General features: G+C 41.4%; 1 protein-coding gene across 1 annotated transcript in view; it reads right to left on the bottom strand.

The window, feature by feature from the left end:
- Nucleotides 1–1,497: 1,497 nt before the first annotated feature.
- LOC121625898 (chemokine-like protein TAFA-2) overlaps nt 1,498–22,594 on the bottom strand; it is a 58,807-nt gene continuing 37,710 nt past the window's right edge. The window contains exons 3-6 of the mRNA XM_041964215.1: nt 14,851–15,006; nt 6,946–7,070; nt 6,306–6,360; nt 1,498–1,722 (exon numbers count right to left, since the gene is read on the bottom strand). Of these exons, the coding sequence (XP_041820149.1) occupies nt 6,331–6,360; nt 6,946–7,070; nt 14,851–15,006 (311 nt within the window). The 3' untranslated portion in view covers nt 1,498–1,722; nt 6,306–6,330. The remainder of the gene's footprint in view (nt 1,723–6,305; nt 6,361–6,945; nt 7,071–14,850; nt 15,007–22,594) is intronic.

The raw sequence follows: 22,594 nt of genomic DNA, 5'->3' as shown, positions 1-22,594 counted from the left end.
GATCACCAAAGTCATTAGAATAAATCCTAATCGGACCATCAGGATAAAATTTCATGGCAATGCATCTAAAAGTGATTGAGATATTTCAGTCTGGACCAAAGTGATGGACCAACTGACGGACCAGCATTGCATGTTGTTAATGTGGCTGAAAAGTAGTCATTGTTAGCATACAGATACGTAAAAGACACAAGACGTTAGTTACACAACCATAGTTTATTACTGATGTCATCACTTACACAGACAAAGGAAGTGTCAGCGATACCTACTGAAAGGTGATCAGCAAATCATACTGGAGTAACTAGTTGGAAACAGTTTTGGGGACATCGTTGTCAGTTAACCAGGAGTCCAGATGCTGGTCACCGGTTTAATGTACACTGTGTTTAATTTACACTGCTGTTGTCTAGAATCTGAACACCAGAGCTGTGATACAAAAACAAAATCTGGCACAAGCGGCAGGAAATGGCAGAGTGATTTTCAGAGGAAAAATAAACAGTGACCGCACCTGACTTTTTGTCTGTTGACAGCTGATTGGATTCATCAGCTTTATTTTAGCTATTTGAATTTTTAACAATATCTAGGTTGAACATGTAATAAACATATAACATAATCTATATGAGGTTTATGCTGAGTTTCAAATTGAATTGGGTCTATTTATTTTTTTCCTACGTTGGCTGTAGACCAGGGGTTCTCATACTTTTTACTCAAGGGTCCACGTCTGATTTTTATTTAGTGTTAGTGGTCTGGAACAATTGGAAATAACAAAATAGCATTTAATCAGTTAAATAATGTCACATCTCTTGTGATTGGGCCAGCACTAAAACAGGCCGCCAGTTGGTGATATGAAATGGGTAAAAAGGTGAAGTGCGAATGGAGCTGAGGCGGGCCAAATGAAACCTCGTTGCTGAAACAGAGCAGCTAGCTGTCATTCAAAGTAGCCACACCCATAATTATGCATAACTTTAATCCTTAATATAATTGATACGAATGAGTTTGATAAAAATTCCCCCCTCATACAGTTGTCATGAATAGGGAAATTAGCTGTAGAGGGCAAAACCATGTTTGTACCAGACTTATTTCTGCTGTTCAGTTTGCCATTTTTGCAGTTTTTGGCGCTTATTTGTTGGCTTCATTTTTCAGCCCTGGAGGTTGCCGTTTGGTTGTGGCACGCAGTATGAATGATATATTGATGAATGTGGTTGTGTATTTCTTTGAAAACCACCCTGATTATCTGCTGTTCAGCCACATATTTTATCCATATCTGATTCTTTGAAACTACACTTTGTTAGAGAAGAAAGCCACAATTGACTGATAAAACAAAACCACATTTTGTATTGAATATTTGCGAGGCTTACAACAAACTGACCTGCTGTTCATCGTGGTCAACTTGTGATGCAAAATCCCCCGTAAAGGACATAAATACTCTAGAAATAAACACATAGGCAAAGTTCACCATTGTCTTCCACAACAAGCAGTACACTGTCAGAGAATAAATCCTGTTGTCCGGTAAGGCTAATCATATGGAGTCCTTCAAGAAGAAGTGGCGAATAATCCGTACTCTCAATAGGATTTACTCCTTGTTTTTATGTCCAGAGTTCAAGAAGAAGCATCCACAGTTTTCCAAAGATTAACTGCAGTCCAGAAGAAAGGAAGTCTCTATTTACAGAAAGGTCCTTTGCATTACTCTCCTCTCCTTTGATGACCCAACCAGAACTGTTGGTTCCGCTGTAAGGAAAGAAAACAAATATTAAAATCAAATCAAAGTGGCGGCAACATCAAAATGATGTCTGAGAAAGTTACCCCACAAGCATACTAATAAACATATATTTATATACACTAAATATATTGTAGTGTTTTTAGAAAACACTGTAGAACTGAGTTTCTTGACATAAGCAGAGGCTGATAAGAGAAAAGAGCATGACCTACTGTAATAAAACTAAACTTTATCTGGAGAAAATCCAAGCAAGAAGAAGTGAGACTCCCACCCCCACTGATTGACATGACAAAGATGTTGGCGAAGCAAATACAAAATCCCATGCATTATTCAACACTGAAGCCTCTTTTCAGTCTCGCGGTTTGTTTTTCATCGCTGCCACTGTGAGAAAAGTCATTGTCTTCTTAGGAAAAGCAAGGCTAAAGGTCTCAAACCCCTGCTATGGGCCCTCAGAGGCTGTGTAGTGTAGAAGAGTTGGATGAAACAAACAGCATGCCAATTAGATTTTGATAATACTTGTAGAAAAGTGTAAATTTTAACCTGATTTTAGTGCTGGAGGAAAGGTCATGGTCATGAAAAACAAACGGGTATTAACAGATCTTTCTGGCAGCTTGGGGGCGGCCAAAGGAAGCAGCACATTATGATATGGCTATTTTGTGAGTAAGTTGTTGCTTATTTCCACATCCAGCTGACACAGAGAAACCTTAGCATTCATTTAGAGTAGAATTTAAGTTCAATATTCACTCTAGTTCTTTTCTGGTTTCCACCAGCTTTTGAAAGAAGCCTCTGGCTCTTTGGCTGCTCAATGCACCATTCGGTTCATTTGCTGGACGCCAACTTTTTCTGCTGTTTGATACAGGGAGGCTAGCATAAAGTGGGACAATTTTGGGACAAGAATATCAAGACTTTGTACTAGAAAAGCAACATCAGCTCCTTCCTAAGCTCCCTACATTTGCTTCTTTACGTCATCTACACAAGTCACTCTCCATCTGACAGGAGTTATCTGTCAACGAGTGTAAAGGTCAAGTTTTCTTACCCTATCACCTGTGGAGTTCTTTCAGATTCAATATCATTCCAGCACATTGATCTATCTGTCTCAGTGTTACGCAGTCTTCAGGATTAAAGGATGCTGGTGAGTTGGGTTTGTGCTCCACACAAAGGTTTTCTCCCTCCAAGTTTCGACGCGATCACATACTCTGAAGACCTCGGTTCTCCTTGAGATTAAATTGCCTGTCATGAAACTCCGTGGCTGACTGGCAGCTCCTCTGCTCCTCCAAAAGTACATTCTGGAAAAGACTCTCGAGGAACATAACAACCTTCATAACGATGTCCGCTATCGATTCAAACCGTCCATCAGCTGCCACGTAGGCTTGACGGACTGAGGCAAGCCATCGGCGAACTTGTAAGGCTCCATTATCGATGCTGAACTTTTGATAGGAAACAGACAGCTCTGACAGCCTAGTTAGATTAATTCACAAATGGGTCGCTCGACACAGAGCAGGCAAGAGCAGCAGCACGCCACTGAATTGTGTCATATAAATCATCTTCAATTATGCATTAAAGCAAAACAATCCAACAACCATCAGGCCATCACTTGACTAGAAAACCTGCATAATCATATCAAGCACAGGGTAGTAAAGAGTTTCCGTAAATTTATCTTGTGGCAGCACTTTGCTGCTCTCTGTAACGGCTGCAATAAATTCTTCCTTTTACAGAGTCATTTACATTCTGAGCTGTCACTGTGATTAATGTGGTACTAATTTGAGAATAATTCCACGCTGAAAAGACAAAGAGCGGAGCCACTTCTTGTCAGAAGAGAAAATGTCTACAGAGATGAATCTCCCCAGTGTCTCTCTACAGGGGGAGGGGGGTGGGGGTCATTAACAGCATTTGAGTGACTGTCTGAAACAATGCTAAAAATACTAAGAGGAAAACTCTTCTGTGGGTGTTGCGTTTGTTTAATTGGTGGCTGACAAGTGATAATTTAGCTGGCAAAGGATGCATTTCCATTTAGTGCCTGAAGTAAGGTTGGCTGAAAGATTTAACACAGCAGGTGCATGGGCTTGTGTTTGTGTAATTCAGCCGTGTAATTGGCGCACCGCAGTGTCCTCCTCAGCAATATGTTGTGAGTTGTAACTACCGGTGCTTCGATTTTCATAGTATGGCCTTTTTTTTTTTTTTAATGTGAGAATCCGCCTGTAAAATCAGCAAAATCAGAAAGCAAGGACGCTGCAGATTCACCCAGACCCAAATAAAGTTTTTATGTCAAGACTAATGCGTAATTATCGCCGCAAATCACAACTTATAATGGCTGTTCTTGAGGTACATTTAAAAGTGAGTTTATATCAGTGTGGCTCGGCATTCATTTGAATGGAAGCGTCAAGGAGAACATGGGACAGCAGGGGGAGAAACACTCAGTATTCATTTGCCAGGCACACCTGTTATTATGAATATAAAACCTGCCTCAGGTACAGACACACCCACGAGGCAAACAGTACGATCAGTCATAGCTCTCAAAGGTTAGGGCACTGGAAAACTCTGTACCATGACTGTCCCAATAAAGTTTAGAAAGTTTAGCCAAACAAGTTTGAAAGTGTGAAACAAACAAATCCGAAAGCAAGTGGTCAGCGGGTCACGGGACACGCAAGACAGACACAGGCGTGAACAGCGATGTGTCTCGACTGTCAGCTTGTGATTGGATCACCCAAGACGCATGTTAATGTGTGAACAGGGTTACAGTGAATCTTTTGTTATCATTAGTTGTTTGTTCGTGACACAGTTTATGGAAAGCACGTTTCAATCGATAACAGCTATATACACTTTTTTAAATCAAAGTACGCAGCAGTGTATTTCAGTGCAGAGGTGGCAGTAAATATCTGCTTACTTTCTTCTGACAGAAGTTGAAGTGCCTGTAACATTGACTGCAGTACCTCTTCCTCCAAACTGTATGCAGCTGAAGTACTTTTAGTCCATGTATTTACAGTAAACCTGTTGTGACTTTACTGTTTAGCGCTTAGTCACAGTTGATGGTTTTAGTATTTTAGATGTGAGCTGAGACACTGCTGTTTTTTTTATATATATTTGGGCAAGCATTTCCAATATGCGATCATGTGCCGTGAGAAATTCTAATGGTTTTGACTATATTATAGATAGAACAGCTATTTGAGTAATATTTGATAATTGCAGCGCTAATGTGGATTTGATTGGTGGATTTGGGTTTGATAAAGTGCTTTCAAATTCCACCCTGTATCTAATATCTGTAATTAAATCACAGAAATTTACTTTAATGAGTTTAATCTATATAATCTAAATTAGAGGGGATGAGACACTCAATGCAACCTCAATGTTTTATTGTGTAGTTGCATTAAAGCCACTTTGAATTTCTTAGAAATGTTAGACGCTGGCACTCTCAAGTAGTAGGATCATAATAGATACCTTCAAGGGGAGGTGACGCACAAAAACGACCAAACCCCTCTTTGAACGGGACAAACTCATTTCCACGTGTATGAGGAGTGGCAGAAAAAGAGTTAAATAGAAAACCTTCCAACTTCAAAAAGAACATAGAGAAATGAAAGGAACTATGATCACGTAAAAATTCTACAGACAGTCCCTTTTAAAATCTTTCTTCGTGTAAATTCAAGAGTAAAACACATTTCTTTGAGAGACAAGTATCCAGTTTCCCTCAAACTAAAAGTTCCTTGTCTGTCAAAATTAAATTGTGAGATCTATCACATGCAGGATGAGCAGGGATTAGCAAATTTGAAATTAAAAGAGAAAAAAACTGTTGCAAACAGCAGGGAAATCCACACTCGCCATTGTTCAGTCTTTATTCTCTCTCATCCCTCCAGCATCACAGACGCTGACATCACCTTTCAGGATTTCTGTGTTTACAAGTCCAAAAGACACAAAACAAACTGTCACCTCTCACTGTCATTTTGGGCTTGCAAATGTAAGCAACCGGTACAGATTTCAACACTGCAGTTTAACATCTTTGCTCGTCGGAAACAGTTCATCATGAGATTTGCTCCAAGCTGAAAGACTGTATCCCCTGCCGGGTCCTGGGCTTTGTAGTAGCCAGTTGCTGCTTTGTTTATGCTTTGCATTATAAAGGTGCTTCCATTCTGTATGAATGCATTCATGATAAAGCGCGACAGAAGACGGCATAGCTGGGGATCCCAGGTTTATGTTGTGCTGTTTTCCCAAAGGCTCAGCAGAGGCGAAGAAGAAAGCCCGACCCCCCGCTGCTACAAGGCGCCCGCAGAAAGATTTGAAACTTAAGAAACTTGTCTCTCTAGCTGAGTTCAAAGGTGTGCGAGATAAATCTGCTGGGTAATGCCGATGCTTTGAACAGGTTGTTGTTGTCTTTTTGGATCGTACACGCCTTCTTGCTCTTCTCCGGAGTAGTTACGCTGCTGGGAAAGGTAATACCATTGGCCCTGTCTCTTTTAATGAACATGTGAAGTGACACCATCCAGGAAATGATATGCATACATTGCGTTTGCACAATGACATAATAATGAGACACATTAATGATCCCTGATGGAAGTTGAACATTTTAAATATTAAAAACAGAAGCAAAAAGCAGATTTATTACCTGGACTCTGCTTTGGCATCTGACGTTACCAAAGCTGGTCTCTGTCCGCAGAAATCTTTCCAGTCATGCATGTTAAAGAAGACAACAAAAGAAAATGGGTCTTATCAAGAGCTGATAACTACCAAACTCTCTATCCAGACATCTTCAGACACTCAAGCTTGTCTCAGAACACTCAGAGAAAACAAATTATATATATAAATATCCCATTTTGGTCCCGACAAGTCCCTGAATCAATAGCCCCAGGCTCCAGGCTCCCGGCTCCAGGCAGGTGTGGTGCGGGCGGTTTAAATAATTAAGTACATGGAGAGAGACAGAACTGAAGTCTACGGGTCATCATAACACAGTGAAGGATGCGGGCATCATGTTACAACGTTAAAAGCAGGTAATTGGAGTGAGTAATTGGCCAGTTTGGGTGCTCCAAGTGGCCTGAAAGTGCTAAGGAGACATGGCAGCCCATTGATTACAGGCCCCAGGGGCCCCAAGCACCCGCCTGCAAACATTAGCTGTTTTTAGGTAAAGGCAGGGTAGACGACTGTAACAGAAGCCACAGCCTATTGACTTTGAGCAGCTGGAAGTGTGCAAGGTCAGATTCAACAGGTTTGAACATGGTATGATGACAGTGATCGTTTCTTAAACTTACCTTGGTCGTTTTGATCTTGTTCCCTGTAGCACAGCTCCAGCCCTTCAGATCAGGAAGAACTTTGCATTCCTCCCCGTCAAGGCACGGATGCATCTGACACCACCACTTCTGCTCCACTATCGAGGCTGGTGAAAGAAAGAGCGAATAGTCAGTTCACATTGTCTGTCGGCCTTCATGCCTTCAACATTCATTGGTCACCTGTTTTTCTTCCATGAGGAATCATGATCAAATCAAATAAGAACACACATTTTTCACAATGTAAATTATGAAGAAATGTGTTACAATTAGGGCTAAAACAAATAATCAAATATATAATTGGCAACAAATTTCATAATTGATTAGTTGGGTCTGTGTTATGGTGCACAGCATGCAATGCAGTGTCTCCTGAGGTGGGGTCAGTAAGTCAGCCAATGCCATGCCTTGTTTGGCTACCGTGATGAATTACAGGAAATGACGCCGTCTGCTTTGCCTCTGGGCTAAGCGTTTGAAAAAATGGTGGAGACTAAAGACACAGCGGAGAAAGGCACGATTACACGTTTTAAATTTAAAAAAGAAAGGTCAGAAATACCTTCTGTGTGTTTTCTCTCCATTTTGTGATGGATAAATGTGGCAGGGTTTCTGATCAAGCTCTTTTAAAGCTAACTCCCCTGATAAAGCTTGATCCATCAGAAAACAGAGTGCAGTATTTCTGCAGTTTGTTTTTAAATGAACCTGGAATCATCTGTCAAAACTGACACAAACGTGCCAGACGGCAGATTTAGCTAACACTAGTTATCTGAAATTAGATCACTGGAGTATGTTGTACTGTTATGGGGTTTCTGGAATATTCCATACCATTCATCAGAGACAGTGTAACGTGAATTCTTTAGTTCTTCCCACAGAAACTTGAGCAATATCTGGTCAAATATATTGATTAGTTCCAGTTCCCTTTTATCCTCAATGTTGTTTATTTGATTTTAGTTTTTATTGTGGTAGCCTTGGCTGTACATGCCCTGCCGAGTTATACAAGAAGATAGATTGGAAGATGAATGCTTGAAATGATAAAATGTAACTTTTATTTTTATTAGATTAGTAATCCATTATTTAAAGTAATAATTGACAGATTAATTGATCATCAAAATAGTTGTTAGTTGCATTCCTAATTATTTTTTTTATTTATTAATGGAATTCTTATTTGACGGCCTGTATGCATCTGTGACATCACACATTGTGTGATCCTGACTGGTGAAACCGTACCCTCCAACTGTCTCAACTTTAAGTTAATGTAGCTGCGTGAGCTGTCACACTACGTGGTATTATTACGCATTTCAGTAACGTAAGATAACGTAACCGTTTCTCGGAAGGAAAACAGTAAGAGATCTATGGACTACATTCATCGACCGCCCAACTGAAAATTAGTGGCAGTAAAACAGCTTGGACAAATGATGAAAACATGCAGGCCAGCACATCGGCAAGATAACATCAAGGGCTGTGGGTGTAATGATGGAGTTACTTTCAGTTGGCTGCCTTGTAGGTTGTCAACTTTATAAATCTTCCCCTAGATCATCACTATAGGAATATTCCTGTTAAAGTTATCCTAAATTTATGATGATGATGTTACATTAGCCTCCCTTTTTGTTGCCGTGCTAGCCTGCATGTTTTTTTTATTTTCGCCACTGTCACCAGACGACTGAAAGCACATCCAAATCAAGTTCAAAATCAGCACTGCTTCATGCTCATCTCTGAACTTTTGCACAAATTTAACTCATAAGGCTTTTTTTTAATTTCAGGCCACTCACTGTTTATTATATAAGCACATTTCCATTACTACCAATCAAATCATTACTGCTGCGTCTCATCAAATCATGTCACATCTTGACAGCTGTCTCAGGTGAGTGATGTAAGATTGAATTTTGAGTGGCAACGCTCACTAAATCTATTTTGAGTATTCAAACGCGCGAGGTGTTGAGAGCCTCGTCATAAATATCCATGTGCTCTAGACGGGAGCTGGAAAAAGATTCCAGGAGTCATGTGAGGGGAAAACCTGCTGCCAGCTGCAGTGAGAACACCTCCTCAGTTGCTCCCATTAAAAAGAGCATTAAGCTTCTGCTACTCTATTGTACAAGGCATCATTTAAATTTGCCATATTACAGAGGTCATTATCAACATTCCACATCCCCATCCGCCAGCATTAGTGTTCTTCCTAATGAAGAGGATGGTTATTATAATCCACACATAACACCGGAGCCTCCCCAGACTAAATTGAACAGAATGGAGACTTTATGACATGAGGGAATCAATTTGCACCACACAACCATGGTTATAGCAGCACTGTGGTGTAAAACATGCATCAGGTCAACTGCAAGCAGATGGCGGTTGTGTAACAGCAGCTATTAAAAAGCCACAAAGGTTTCTCATGAAATGAAATGGGAGTATTGATAACATACATAAAAGTGTATGGGACACGTTTCACTTAACATCTAATGACGCTTTAAAAACACAAAGGCAGCTCAGGCTGAGGACATTTAGGAAGGTATGAAATAGGTTTATACTTTCATTGATACTACTTTTTTATTTTAGCTGTAAAAAGTTGCCTACAAATCTTGGCTTTGACCTTGGGCTCATATTCACGAACGATCAGAAATGGCTTTTGTTACATTTATGAAAGCAAAGGGCTGATAACTCAATTTTGCCAGAGGTCTGAGCTTGGCTACTTGAACACACATTGATATATTGCAACCTGAAACTTCCTAACGGGTCAACACAATTTAGATCTGAAACTTTGAAGTTGCATGAGGACAGTAAGAAACACAAAACCAAGCATGACCAGAAACATCCCTCGTGACTACCTGAAAGAGTGGGCACAAAATTCAAATCCCAGCTCACGCTCAAGAAGAAAAACGGGCTGAATGTGAATCCAACCTATGCCAACCCGACATCACCTGTGCCCAGTTTATAGGAGGTAGCGGTCAAACCTCTGGGAAAAGACTGGTGACAAAATTGCCACCTAATTATCGCTTATCATAGTGCCACAGACGTCTCTGTGTCTATGCCAGAGTCATTGGTAACGGAAGGACTGTCCAGTATCCTAACAGGTCATGCTGATATTGAACACTTCCATGCAGAAGGTAAGGGATGTGTGTGTGTTTCTGTCTAATTTCAGTTTTTTCGTATCATGATGATGAAAAATGTTCTGTAAGTTCATTATAATAAGCTACTATGTAGAACTCAGTGTATACATTTTAAACAAATATTTCATGACATGTGCTTGCTTCATTTTAGGTGTTTGTGCTGCAAACCACAAAAGCCTGTGCTAGGCTTGGTCCGAAATGTGTGAACTGGCTGGAAAAACCCTGGGGTCAGACTGTTCTGTTCCTTCTAAAGATTGAAGCTGGGGCTGTTGGGCGTACAAACAGAGGTTTCTGTGATTGGGTAAGTATATGACCTGTTCCACCTCGAAAACATATCTCTACAGTCCAAATCAGCGAGGGAGCTCAAAGCATTCATTCACAGTGAATGCACCCAGCGGGGCGAAAAGGACAAGGTGGCTGACCAATGTGATCGGGAGTTTGAGCACATTCCTAAAACCAGGGAAGGAGGGTAACAGTTTACAGCAGCGTACATGCAAACATAGCTGGCAGAGCAAGGACAGTTAGTTTTATCTCACCGTTCTCATTATTGAAATCATTTTTGCCTTTGGTGTTGTTTGTGTGTTGAGAATGAGGACTGCGTTGATGTGTTTGCAGATCAAAGCCTCCGTGGAGGACGGGACATTTGTGGCGTTCTGACACATCCTGTCAGACGTTTCTCTACCATCAGCTAGTTCAGGCTGTTCCTGCAGAGAATTGATGTCATCCTACTTCAGTGAAGGGGGACAGAAAAGGGGGCCACGGGGTGAAATGTATATTTCCCGTCTTCCCCCTAATGCTTTTCTCATATGAAAGTAAGAAAACAACTGTCTGTTCCCAGGTTGTTAGTGGCATTAAAAGCCTCCTCACTGCTGTAGAAAAGTATGGCAGCCAGACCCAAACCTGATGGTAAGAACCTGGACCACGGTGTGGAAGAGGTGGTTTGTCTTCACCATCCCTTCTCCACTGTCCTGGGCAGATGAGGGGTTTTTTCGTGCAATGTGTATCACATTTCTTTTTAAATTATGCCTGAAATGATGTTGATAAGAACCTTGACTTCCATTTCATTCTTCTATTTCATGCCAAGAAGAACAGGCAGAAGAGGAGTTCCAAGAGATGAAAATGACAATAAACACGTCATTCAAAGATAAAAGAGCTTGGACTGTGGGAAGTCTTGATGACAGAAGAGCCCTACTGCTCAGACTGTGGTAGGCTGTTATTTTTAGGATATAAACATGGCACAATCATTGTCACTGTTGATTTGGTCAGGTGGTTTGATCAGTATTTTCTTTTTTTGTAGAATATTCTACACATGGTCAAGACTATGCAACCAACTTGGACAGTTGGTAGCACTAAAATTGAGTCTGGAGCGCTGAACAGTATTTCGCACATAGTGAGTTGTCATTTTGCCGTTCAGTGCAAAATTGGAAGCCAAACTTGGCAGCTCCACCTGACTGTCAGCATGTGACCTTCCAAAGGTCCTTCAGCAAAGGTTGTGCTAAGATTTTAGATGCTGATGCTCAGTAAACTTTGTCCTCCATATTTGAGCTTGTTGTAGCTTATAGACTGGTAATGTAATAGTAGTTTAGGTACTCAGTGGCAAATGAGGTTAAAGGTCAAATAGTATCAGCCTTGAGTCTAGAGTGGCTGTGTACACTGTGGATATGGGAGAACATCAACGGACAACTTATGACCTGCAAGGCCATGATGGCGTGACAGTTGGAAGCAGTTGCACGATGATCCATGCAGTTATTTGTCCCAGCCAAGAAATAGTACCCCCGTAAAGCGGCACATTGTCATTTTGCACTTTACATAATTCGCACAGATTAAACAAACAAGACACACTGTATCAAATATTGAGCTTTAAAGGTGCTGGGAGATGTTTTTTTTCCTTTTGGTAAAGATCTAATCAGAGGTGGATACTGGACCCAAAGATGGCACCTTTTCAGACCAACCTGGCATATACACCAAAGAATTTCCTAGTTTCCTGGTTACTTCCTGGGTAATACTGCCCACTGAATCAGCGCAGTAAAGTTAATCCCATTCTGCCTCTGGTCCAGCCGGGCTATGTGAATCCCTCCCGAGACAGAACACGGACATGCCGAGCATGCTCAGACACAGCAGTGACATCATTCAGAAAGAAATGACTTTTCCCAATGGCTTAAAAATACACAATAGACAGAGTAATATTTGACAATGTTTTTAAGCAGAGGTGTCCTGTCAACAGACAATGGTGGTACAATGGTGGTCTATGGGGAAAATACTGTTTGGGCATGGGGGATTATTTTGTTGCAATACCGTGAGTGGCCACTGTGAAAGTTGAAAGCCAAGCTGATTTGCAGTGCCATATCCAGCTTTTTTAATACATCCATTGTTCCCAGTCTTAATGCTAAGCTAACATAACTGGCTGCTAGCTGTAGCTTCATATTTACCATCCACACATCAAAGTGGTGTCAGTCTTTTCATAAAACTCTGCAAGAAAGCAATAGTGTATTGCCAAACCGTTGAACTATTCCTTCATGGAATCAAGTGCGCACATATTTTCTGTGCCTACCTCTCTAAATTACACATTCAAATCTATTCAGTTTTTCTCAGATGTCTTGAGGTTCATTTATCTTCATATAAAGAGGAGATTGTGTCACACAGAGTGGAGCTAATGGTAATCCCTGGTTGTAGAAGAAAGAATAATTAAAAGGTTAAGTGCTGATCTTTTTTTTTCTGAGATCACCCATGGAGCTTTAAACTGAGGCCAGTGACTCACAGCTCTAATTTGCAGAAAAATGTCAATGCTAAAATGTCAAGGAATAGGTCAAACACGATTTGGTCCAGAGTTTAGCCAGAAACCCGCGCTTTTCAGACCATTGTGAAGCAGCCACTTCAGCTGAGTCGGGGGTCGGACACATTAGCATGCTAACAGACCCTGGCCTCTGGGTCATTGACTTTACAGTCACTGCCTTTGTGGTAGACAGCTTCAAATTCATAGGTGATTAAAAAAACCCTTCAGGAGCCTCTTTATAAGGGTGCTGGATTCACCAGACAGTACTCACTGCCTCTGTACAGTCAAATATAGCACAGTGATGTCAGCGTAATATAGGGCTTCTCAACGTTTTCACCTCAGTTCACAGCGGAACCGAACAGCAAGTCAATCCGGACTCATCCCATATCGTCAACTGGCGGCCCGCGGGTCACATCCAGGCCGCCAAAGCTTCCAATCCGTCCCACAATATATTGATGAATTCAGAAATTGATTGACAAACTCTTTTAGGACAGACTGGACCTCACCAGTGGAAGAGGTCCAGTCTGTCCTGAAAGTAATTGTCAATTGGCAACAAACCAAAAAGTCTGTAATTCATAGTTCACCTGTTCTACACAAAGGGAAAGTCAAGGAGACTCACTAAGCTCGTCTGGGGTTTGCTTTTGTTTGCCAACTGTTGGACTGACTCTTAAACTGAGTATTTAGGTTTGCTTCCTGCCATCGAAGAGGATTTTTTTTTGAGTTGAGATAAGGACTCAGTCATTGGTTGAACTGTGGGTTTTCTATTGAGCACTGACTGACTCCTTGGTTCAGTATCTAATTAGCATAATGGATTTTTTAATGTTTTTTAAGACATGCTAATATAGGCTAACAAAAATAACATACATTTTTGAAATGTATGTAATGTAAATGTCATTTTATTATTTTAAAGTCAGCCTTCCATAATGTCTGCACAAAGATATCAGGCCAATTCAACTTTTTAGGTGCAGATTTCTAACAGTGGCAATCATGCATATGATCCAATGCATCTGTCAAGCTCGGCAACAATTATTCAGTCATTTTGTAAGCAAAGATTCCAAACACACTCCGTTTCCAGCCTCTCCTATGTTGAGATTTGCTCATTTTCTTAGTCTTCAAACAAAGAATTGAAATATGTCAACCTGGGCATAGTGACAAGCATTACTAGCTATTTCCTGACATTATATAGGGGTACGAAAGAGGAGAAGAGCTAATGTATATTATGGCGACGTGTATGTGAGAAAGACCTGTCCTCCGAAACAGAGAATTGTTGAGCATGAGAGGTCTGTCAGGTGCAAAGAGCTTCATTGTCCTGTAGCAAGTCATTTTAATGAGTATCCACATCCTGTGTCTTCACTTCTTTTGGATGAGGATCAGAAACACATCAACCTATGGGCTTGAATGATGGGTTTGATTTGAGTGTCGTGCTCTAATTTAATATTTTTGTCTCTAATGTGCTGAGTGGTATGAGGTAGCATTTTCTTAGCAGTCATAGTTTCATTGTTTATCTCATAATGATCGCGTCCTCTCCTTTCTCTCACTTTTAATTGCACCTCGCAGAGCCTTTAAGCCATGTTAGTGGTAAACACTTTCATCCTTCTGGCATTTCTAGACCAGACAATTAGTTGAGAAAATAATCAGCAGATTCATTAAAAATCTGCTGCAGAAATTTATGTTTACTTTTATACATGTTAATTAAATTGGTGTAATTATCCTGTGTGGTTATCACCAGTCCCTTCCTCATATTGAATCAAAAGAGCTTTGTCTCCATAATGCAGTAGTTAAAATAATCTTTTTCCTGATGAGAATTTGTTCATGTGTAATCCAACGTGTAATTAGTTAATTGCCTAATATTCCCCACAACAGTTATCTCAGACTATTTTACTCTTCCTATATGTTGCCCCCTGACAGCATCCTCCAAAACCTATAGATGATCTCAGCAAAGCCAGTCCTCAAGATTTGCAGAAAGGCGTATCAGAAAGAAAGGGGGAAAAAAAGCCCATGAAATATGTAACTGGAGCGTACCATCTACACACGACGGGGCGGCTCTGGTGGTGCCGGCCACTTGCCCGGGAAAGCAGGAGCACTTCACAGTTTGCGACCTCTCCTCGATTTTGTTCTTGTTGCAGCAGCGATGCAACGCCACCACCTCGCAGGTGCCTGTTCGTACGTGGTGTGCAGCTGGAGAAATGACAGGAAAGATGGAATAATCAGAAAGCATTCAATTCAGTCCGTGTGCCATAGTTATTACCCTCATCTACACACCCACATTGCAGGCCTTGGATTGAATCCCTCAAGAATATCTCTCTTGAGTCTCTATTGCCTGCTCTGTATCCCTCTCATCAAGACAAAATTAGCAGACTACCAATTTCATTAAATGGGTTCTTTTATCACTAAGAGTTCAATTTCCCTCTTTTTATGTGCATATATTCTTTTGAAAGTATCATTTTGTTTGAGTGGGCTGAAGTGTTTGAGGTTGAATGCTGGTTTTCATTGTCCATTCGACCAGTTTCCTGGTAAGAAATTGAAGGGATATTACGCTGATTTAATTTTCCACTTTCATAAAGTTGGAGGGCTCTGAATAGAATAATTGAAGCAGCAGAGGCTGAGATATCCTCACTCCAGAAAACGTTGCATCCTAAATTTCCCATCGTGCAACCAGTAGCGCTTTTAGCGTTTCTTAGAAGCTCCCTGACTGGTACAGTAAAAGGCGAAATTCCACATGTTCACTTTGTAATGCAGGTTTTCTATTATACATGTAAACATGACAAAACATACTCCACTGGAAACCTTAAGTGCAACCCGGATGACATCATCAGGGTTATTATCTGAGACTTTACAGAGCTCCGTTCAGAGCCATAAAATGCGTTGTACAACCTACCAGAGTGGTACTTCTTGTACAACCTTTAAGACCATGTAGCACTAGCAGCAGCTTAAAGCAGCTGAGTTGAGGCAGCCAGTCCGGATCTGGCATTGTAAACACCATAAAGACCACGATCAGTGGACTTGAAGAAAACAGGTACCTTTTTAGATAACTAATAACCCAGGTGTGAGATGGTAATGATTGAAACTGGTATTTCCCACAAGCCAAGCAGCCATTAAAAAAAACTCAGCTATGAAGGGGGAAAGTGCAGCGCTGCAGTATTTGGAGCCAATATCCAGATCACGCGCCATTGTCTGAATTATTTAGAGCCTGAGCTGCCGCGTTCTCTTTTAATTGCATGTGGCATTTTCTTGAGGTGTCCTTCTGCTGAGATACTCGCTGCCGCGGCGGTAAACAGTAAATCTGAAATGGCTGCGTGGAACTGGTCCTAACTGTCCGTCCTGTTGCAGCACGGCTAAACCCATCTTAATTACGTTTTCAGCTCAGCCTGTTATGTTGGTGGACAGCCACACTTTCCAGTGTCTGCTGAGACGAGCAGTGATGGCATCGGCTGCTGTGACATTAAATCTGACAAAGATTTTAAGCAACTGTTGAGCCTTGCAGTACCTCTGGGATTCACCTTTTCCCGTTTTATATTTTTAGTTTACATGACATTAAAATCAACTGGGAATCTGATATTCCTCGTACATGTTTTACCCCTCCTGCAGTGTTACTGTCTGTGATTGCACAGCATCAAACATTTCACTGCTGCTAGAATATATAAGCAAACAGAAGGTGGAAAAAGACAGTCACATCTAAAAAGCAAAACGACAGAGAGACGGGAAAAAGAAGATCGGTTTTGATTATGAGCTCAACTTGTGAGAGCGCGTCTGTTCTAACAACCCCCACGTTTTTCCATATACATCAAAAATAATGCAGGTTGTCGGCCAAAAGTAGCAGGATGCTTACTCATGCTCTGCCCCAAACAAGAAAAGATATGAAAGACAAACCGAGCCAGACAAGCTGAGCTGCTTTAGATGTGAGAGAAGTGCTGCCAGTATCTCTCTAAAGGACGGGCTTCACACTGAGAGGCTGCGGTTTGTCTGACTGGATTTGGAGTTCTACTTGGATGCCCGCTCAGCTTCCCCCTGCCAGCAGATACAGAGAAAAGCATTTCGCTCGGGAATCATTCGGTCCAACCAGAGTCCAGCCGTAAACCTGCTGCGCCGCCGCTGTGTCAGAGAGGATCCCTCCGGCCCTGGAAACGCTGCTGCGGCTGTGTTTTGTAGATTTGTGTCTTTCAAAGTTTGATAAGGCACGCACGACGCCATGAAATTTAGATGGCGAGATTCAGGGGTGTCCTGGGGCCCAAGCGGTGAAGAAACAAACCATATGGCTGCTACATCCCAAGTTTGATTGTGGCTGCGGGGGCCTGTGTTGCATGTTGTTTCCCTCTCTCTCGAGCCATGCTTCTTGTCTTCATCTCAACTGACAACATCCACAAACGGCAAAGGGCCAAAAACAAACAAAGGTATCCATGCTTGAAAAATTAGAGAAGGACACCTAACCAGAAAGTGTGAGTAGGTATGTGATAGAAAGCAAAGTGGGACATTTATTGGACTTTTGCGTGGCTTAGTTTCATTGTAGTTACAAGTTTTGGACACTTTTTTTTGATAGCTCCTGAAGCAAATCTAAATGTTGTTTGAATTGTCTAAACCAAACACGAACCTTTGCTTTCATTATTTTAGTTGCCTTAACTGAACTACTTATCTGAAAATGTTGCTTCACTGTAAATCAAGCTACCTTCAGATCATTTGTGTCCTCTTCAGGGTGAAATATAATCATTTTAGTGATCGCCTGACTTTGCACCATGATCAGGTCAAAATTTTGCACTTAAGTATCTGTCCAACTTTTTGGTTTATGACCAAATACCTGCAAAGCCTCTGACATTCCCGTCAGCCTCTGCTGTACACTTTGAGTTTAGTGCTAATTAGTAAATGTTAGCATGTCCAACCAAGAGGGTGGACATGCTAACATTTGCTAGCATGGCTGTAACCAAGACCAAACGAGCCTAATCATCCAAACTGAACATGAACCTTTCCCAAACTAAAGATTGTTAAATAATCCTTCATCTGTAAATACAAATCTTTACACTTTCTGGCACTGTCACAGTCCTTTTAATTGATTTTTTTAAATAATAAAAAACACCATTGTCTCAGATTTGGAACATTTTCCAGATACATATTTGACAAGAGGAAGCAATGCATTGCATTGTGGATGAACGAAAACCAGAACTTGACCCTGAAAGATGATTTACTACAGTTCTGTTTTGGCTCGATTGTACAGTTTTAGAGGGAAAAAAAAAAGGCAATTTTCATGTGAAGAAAATGAATGGAGCCTCTCCTGTTAAAAAAAAAAAAGCCCTCAGGCATGTTGCATTGCTTTGTCTGCAAATAAAAGGAAGAAAAGCATGTACAGTTAAGAGGTGCTTCCAGAAAATAACGAGGAAACAGTTCGTGTCTGTTTTAATTAGGTTTGATTCTGTTTCATGTTTTTGTATCACGCACACACAATCTGAGAGACAGACTAGTCATCACACCCTTTGCCAATAGAAGAACTGGACAGCTTTAAGATGCTCTATAACAGGGAAGGAAAACAGTGGAATTGTGTACACTTTCGGGTCAAGTTTGATCAGATCAGCACAGTTTTTGGCAAATAGCAGAAACAACTCACTAAAAGCAGGATTTTCCCTGGATTGTTTTGAGAGAAAGCTGGCAAAGGCTGGAGAGTGTGTGTGGTGTGTGCAGCGTACACAGCGTGCACATTATTCCAAGATGGAACAAAGAGATGAAAAACAAAGATTGCGACTAATGACAGTGTTTATTCTGGCACAGGATTCAACATTCAGTCGAGGCTTGTGCAGTCTGCACATTTCAGTCTCCAGGCTCTTTCTTCTTCTGGATGAAACAAAAGGACACAGAGCCTGATGGAGGAAGTGAAGACAAAGTGATGGAGGAAAGGAGCTTCCCAGTGTGACCACTGAAGATTTTTTCCATAAAGATATTAATACAGAGTAAGTCACACTGAAATCCAATGCAATTCCATTGTAAATCATAATATTCACAAATAATAGGCAAGTCAGCACGAAGGTCCTGAAAGTAACATGAGCTGAACATCCTTTTCTACCAAAACTGGGTGAAACAAAGATACCACAGTGAATGTGTGTCCAGGATCCAACTTCAAACTGGAACCAGTAACACAGACCTCAGAGTGAGATCGGCAGGGAAAACCCCTTAAAGACTGGATCTCTCCCGGCGTGAGCAGCCAGGTGTTTTTCCATCACTCCTCACAGCGAGGGCCGTCACATGTGCGGAGTTGACGCCTCTCAACACGGGCCTGTTGCAGCTCAGCTAAATCCTTCTGCGGAAGTTCTCCGGGGTGGAAAGGTGTGACGTTCCCGCTGTGATGACAGTCATCAACAGATTGTGCGTCCAAAAAAACGAAGACGCGCCGTTTGCATCGGATGTGCGAGCTTGCAGAACCCACACCCGGTGAGCCAAGGCGTCAATCATCTCGCCAAGATAAGAAAGCTGTTTGAAAATGACAACCTACTGTCACTACATTTCATGGCTACACAGAGCGTAATGTAGTTGCGCTTAGCGTAACTGCGTCAGAAAAAATACAGAGTTTGACGAGGACGAAAAATAAGAAACTTTCAGCCCTCTCTGGGCTCATTTTAGCCTCAACCCAGAAACAATTAAGCTGTTTTTTAAATTGCTAATCAACATAATAATGTTTGGGCCTTTGGTCTAATAAAATAGACAGAAAGCAACAGTTTATCTGCCGTTTGTTGACAGGGTGTAGATTAATACCAACGACTGAATGACTTCTTGACTTGGTGCTAAAACACCTGACATGACTCCAGAATGTTGTTTTTAAACAGAGCCCTAATCTCAAGATAGTAGAAGAGCTGAAGGTCTGAAAGGAACAGAGGCATCACTCTGAAAAAAGAACAGGCACTCTGGATTTGTTGTCCTCCTCCTCCTTCGGTCACATGTTCCTCTTCCTCCAGCTCTGTGCTCTTGAACTTTTTAAAAAATCCTTGTACTTCTGTTCTCAGCTCTCATTTCTTTTCCCAGCACCTTTCTATCATAGTCATGACGCAGCCACGTGCATAGCAGGGATATTTCTGCATTTCACAGGGAAATATTGTAGCTTTTACTCCACTGATATAATGAATAGTTACCACTTATCAGAAAAGAAATAAAATGCATTGTTACAGATTGATCTCAGCCTTGTTGGCATGTTAAATATAAAGCAGTGTCTGGCTGGTGTCATCATTTGTTCCGCCAAAGATAGGTTTCCCCACTAAACTTCTCAGATGGTTTCATTAAAATAACTGTTATTATTATGAATTATCCAATATTTCAGCAACAAAAAGACGAGATTAGAGAAGCAAAAAGCCAGCTCAGTTTAGTTTGGCATGAAGTTTGGAAAGAGGGCAAACAGCTGATCCAGTTCAGTTCGAAGGTAGCAAAATCCACCTATTAGCGCCTCTAAAGTTCGCAAATGTACACGTTGTGTCTCATTCATTTAATCCTGACAAAAAAAACAATTGTAAAAACAGCACATCACTGTGAGGTTGCCAAGCAACTAGCAGAGACTTCAGAAAATGACTTGTTTAGTTAAGGCGAACAATTAAAGTGAATTAAATGTGGATCAGATCCTGAGAGCTAACTCGAACGTGAACTCCCCACACTTGATGCTGACGATCAGGCAGTCACCACGTTTCCATCAGCGCTCTCCATTTTTCTCCTGTACAATCTAGACTCTTCTCTTCTTCTACTCTGTTTATTCCAGCCATGCATAACGTAGCTAATACCACCAACTTCTGATGAAGGTACACTTTATGTAGCCTGGTTTATTTGACATAAAGCTGATAGAAACACTTCTAATTCCTTCAATTTTCTACAAATACACTTGACAATTAGATGGAGGCACATCTAGTATTATGTGTTTACCAGGCATTTATTCCTTTTAGTGAATCCTTTGAACTAGAGGTGCTTTCAGCGAGAAGTGATGGACCATTTCTCTCTGTGCAGCACTGAAATTACTGTGCTTGAGAAGCTTTTATATGTTAGTCCTTGGAGACAGAGAAGAAGCTGCAAATGATGCATACTTTATATCACTGCTGAAGCTGTTGTGAATGATAATAATCATGGGTTTGCTTTATGCACGGTGTGTGTGTGTGTGTGTGTGTGTGTATGTAGCCAAAAATACCACCTCTCATATAGAGAAATGATATTTGACGATGAGCTCAGCGAGTGTAATTCCCTCCCTACAAACCCGCATAATGAGGTTTGGAACTGTTATGTTAATAGCGATGAACAGATTTTCCCCTCAAAAGTATTTGTTGCTTTGTTAGTAGCAGTTTAACAGAGTGACAGATGAGGAAACGTTTTAGTCAAAGCACAATTACAAATCAGATTCAGGGAGCCAAACTCTGTGCAACGGTAAATACTGAGCGAGTGGATTGATTGTTATGGTTAACATGGGGATTTTTGTTGTGTCTCCGACTGTTAGTTACTGCTCTCTCAAGGGTGCAAGCAGTGTTTCCCTTTCCAGGCAAAATGCTTGTTATGCATCGTATAAATCATTTTTATTGCAAAGTGCAAAAAACTCTGCGGTGCAGAGCAAGCAACAATCTTTGATGCATGGATCAGACATCGAGGTCATACGTCAGTGCAACATTTGCAGCAGTCAGAAAAGCACCTCTACACTGAAGCGCCGCTGAAACCACCTGAGTGCTACATGTCTAAAAATACTGAGGAAGAACCATCGAGCGCATTTCATTCCACTCAGGTTCAGGTTCTGCCTTAGCAACCTGTGTGCTTTGATTCTTGCTAAGTGGTTTCCCCATTGTGGATGCTGAAATTCAGGGCCGTAATGTGTCTGCGGGGATCACGCGAGCACGACTTGAAGGTCAGAATTTGGGTATGAAGGCGCTGGGACATAAGCATAAAGCATAAATAGTTTTACTTCCGCTAAACACCAACGCATCCTGTTAGCATGCCTTGCATAGATAGCAAGAAGGCTAAAAAACAAGATGAAAGGAGGAAGAAGCTGAATGTGGAAGGGGCATGAACAAGCAGAGGAAAGCAGGTAACTCGAAGGATCAATTACAATAAAATGCTAATGGAAATAAATCACATGTTCCCACAACTTGCGAGCCGAGCCGGCCTCGGGCTGAGTCCCGTCTGACCCCCTCTCTATGCTCTGCCTGCCCTCTGGTCAATAAAGGACAGGCACAAAGGCAAACCGAACGGCCTGCCGACACTTTTCAAGTTTGTGTTGTAAACACCCACCGTAGTAAAGGACAGACTCTTCTTTGCCTGACGAGAGAGCAAAGGCAAGCCTTCTTTCTTCACATATCAGAGGGGAAAATAAACTGAATTTACATAACTGTCAGAGAGTAGAAAAGCATGTTTGATGGTGCAAATGTGATCCCGTCTTTGCTGACACAAACCGGATATTTCAAGGAGTGAAGGCTCATGTGTGCATTAGTAAATCAACTTGGCTGCTTGCTGAAATGAACTAAATTTGCCCTGCTTGTCAGCGAGTAGGCTTAGTTCTCGTCCTCTTCTTCTTCTCTGGGAAGAAACACATTTTCTCTATTTTGGAACGTGCTCTGCGTTCACTCCATCCCTTGAATGATAACAGGTTTACAGGAACAGAAATAACACCCAGGGGAAATTAGGGGGCTGTGGTGGCTATCAGGGAGAAATTGAATGCATGCGAGATTATTCTGATCCACTTCCTGCAGGAATGATGAGTGCCTTGAGCGGGGGATCGCTGCCAGTCAAAGCCACGCACATCAAAGTGCTGCGCTCCCGTCTAATTGGTCGA

This window comes from Chelmon rostratus, chromosome 22, assembly GCF_017976325.1.
Source record: "Chelmon rostratus isolate fCheRos1 chromosome 22, fCheRos1.pri, whole genome shotgun sequence".
Taxonomy (NCBI): Eukaryota; Metazoa; Chordata; class Actinopteri; order Chaetodontiformes; family Chaetodontidae; genus Chelmon; species Chelmon rostratus.
The sequence above is the reverse complement of the archived record's forward strand: the minus strand, read 5'-3'. Positions and strand labels throughout refer to the sequence as shown.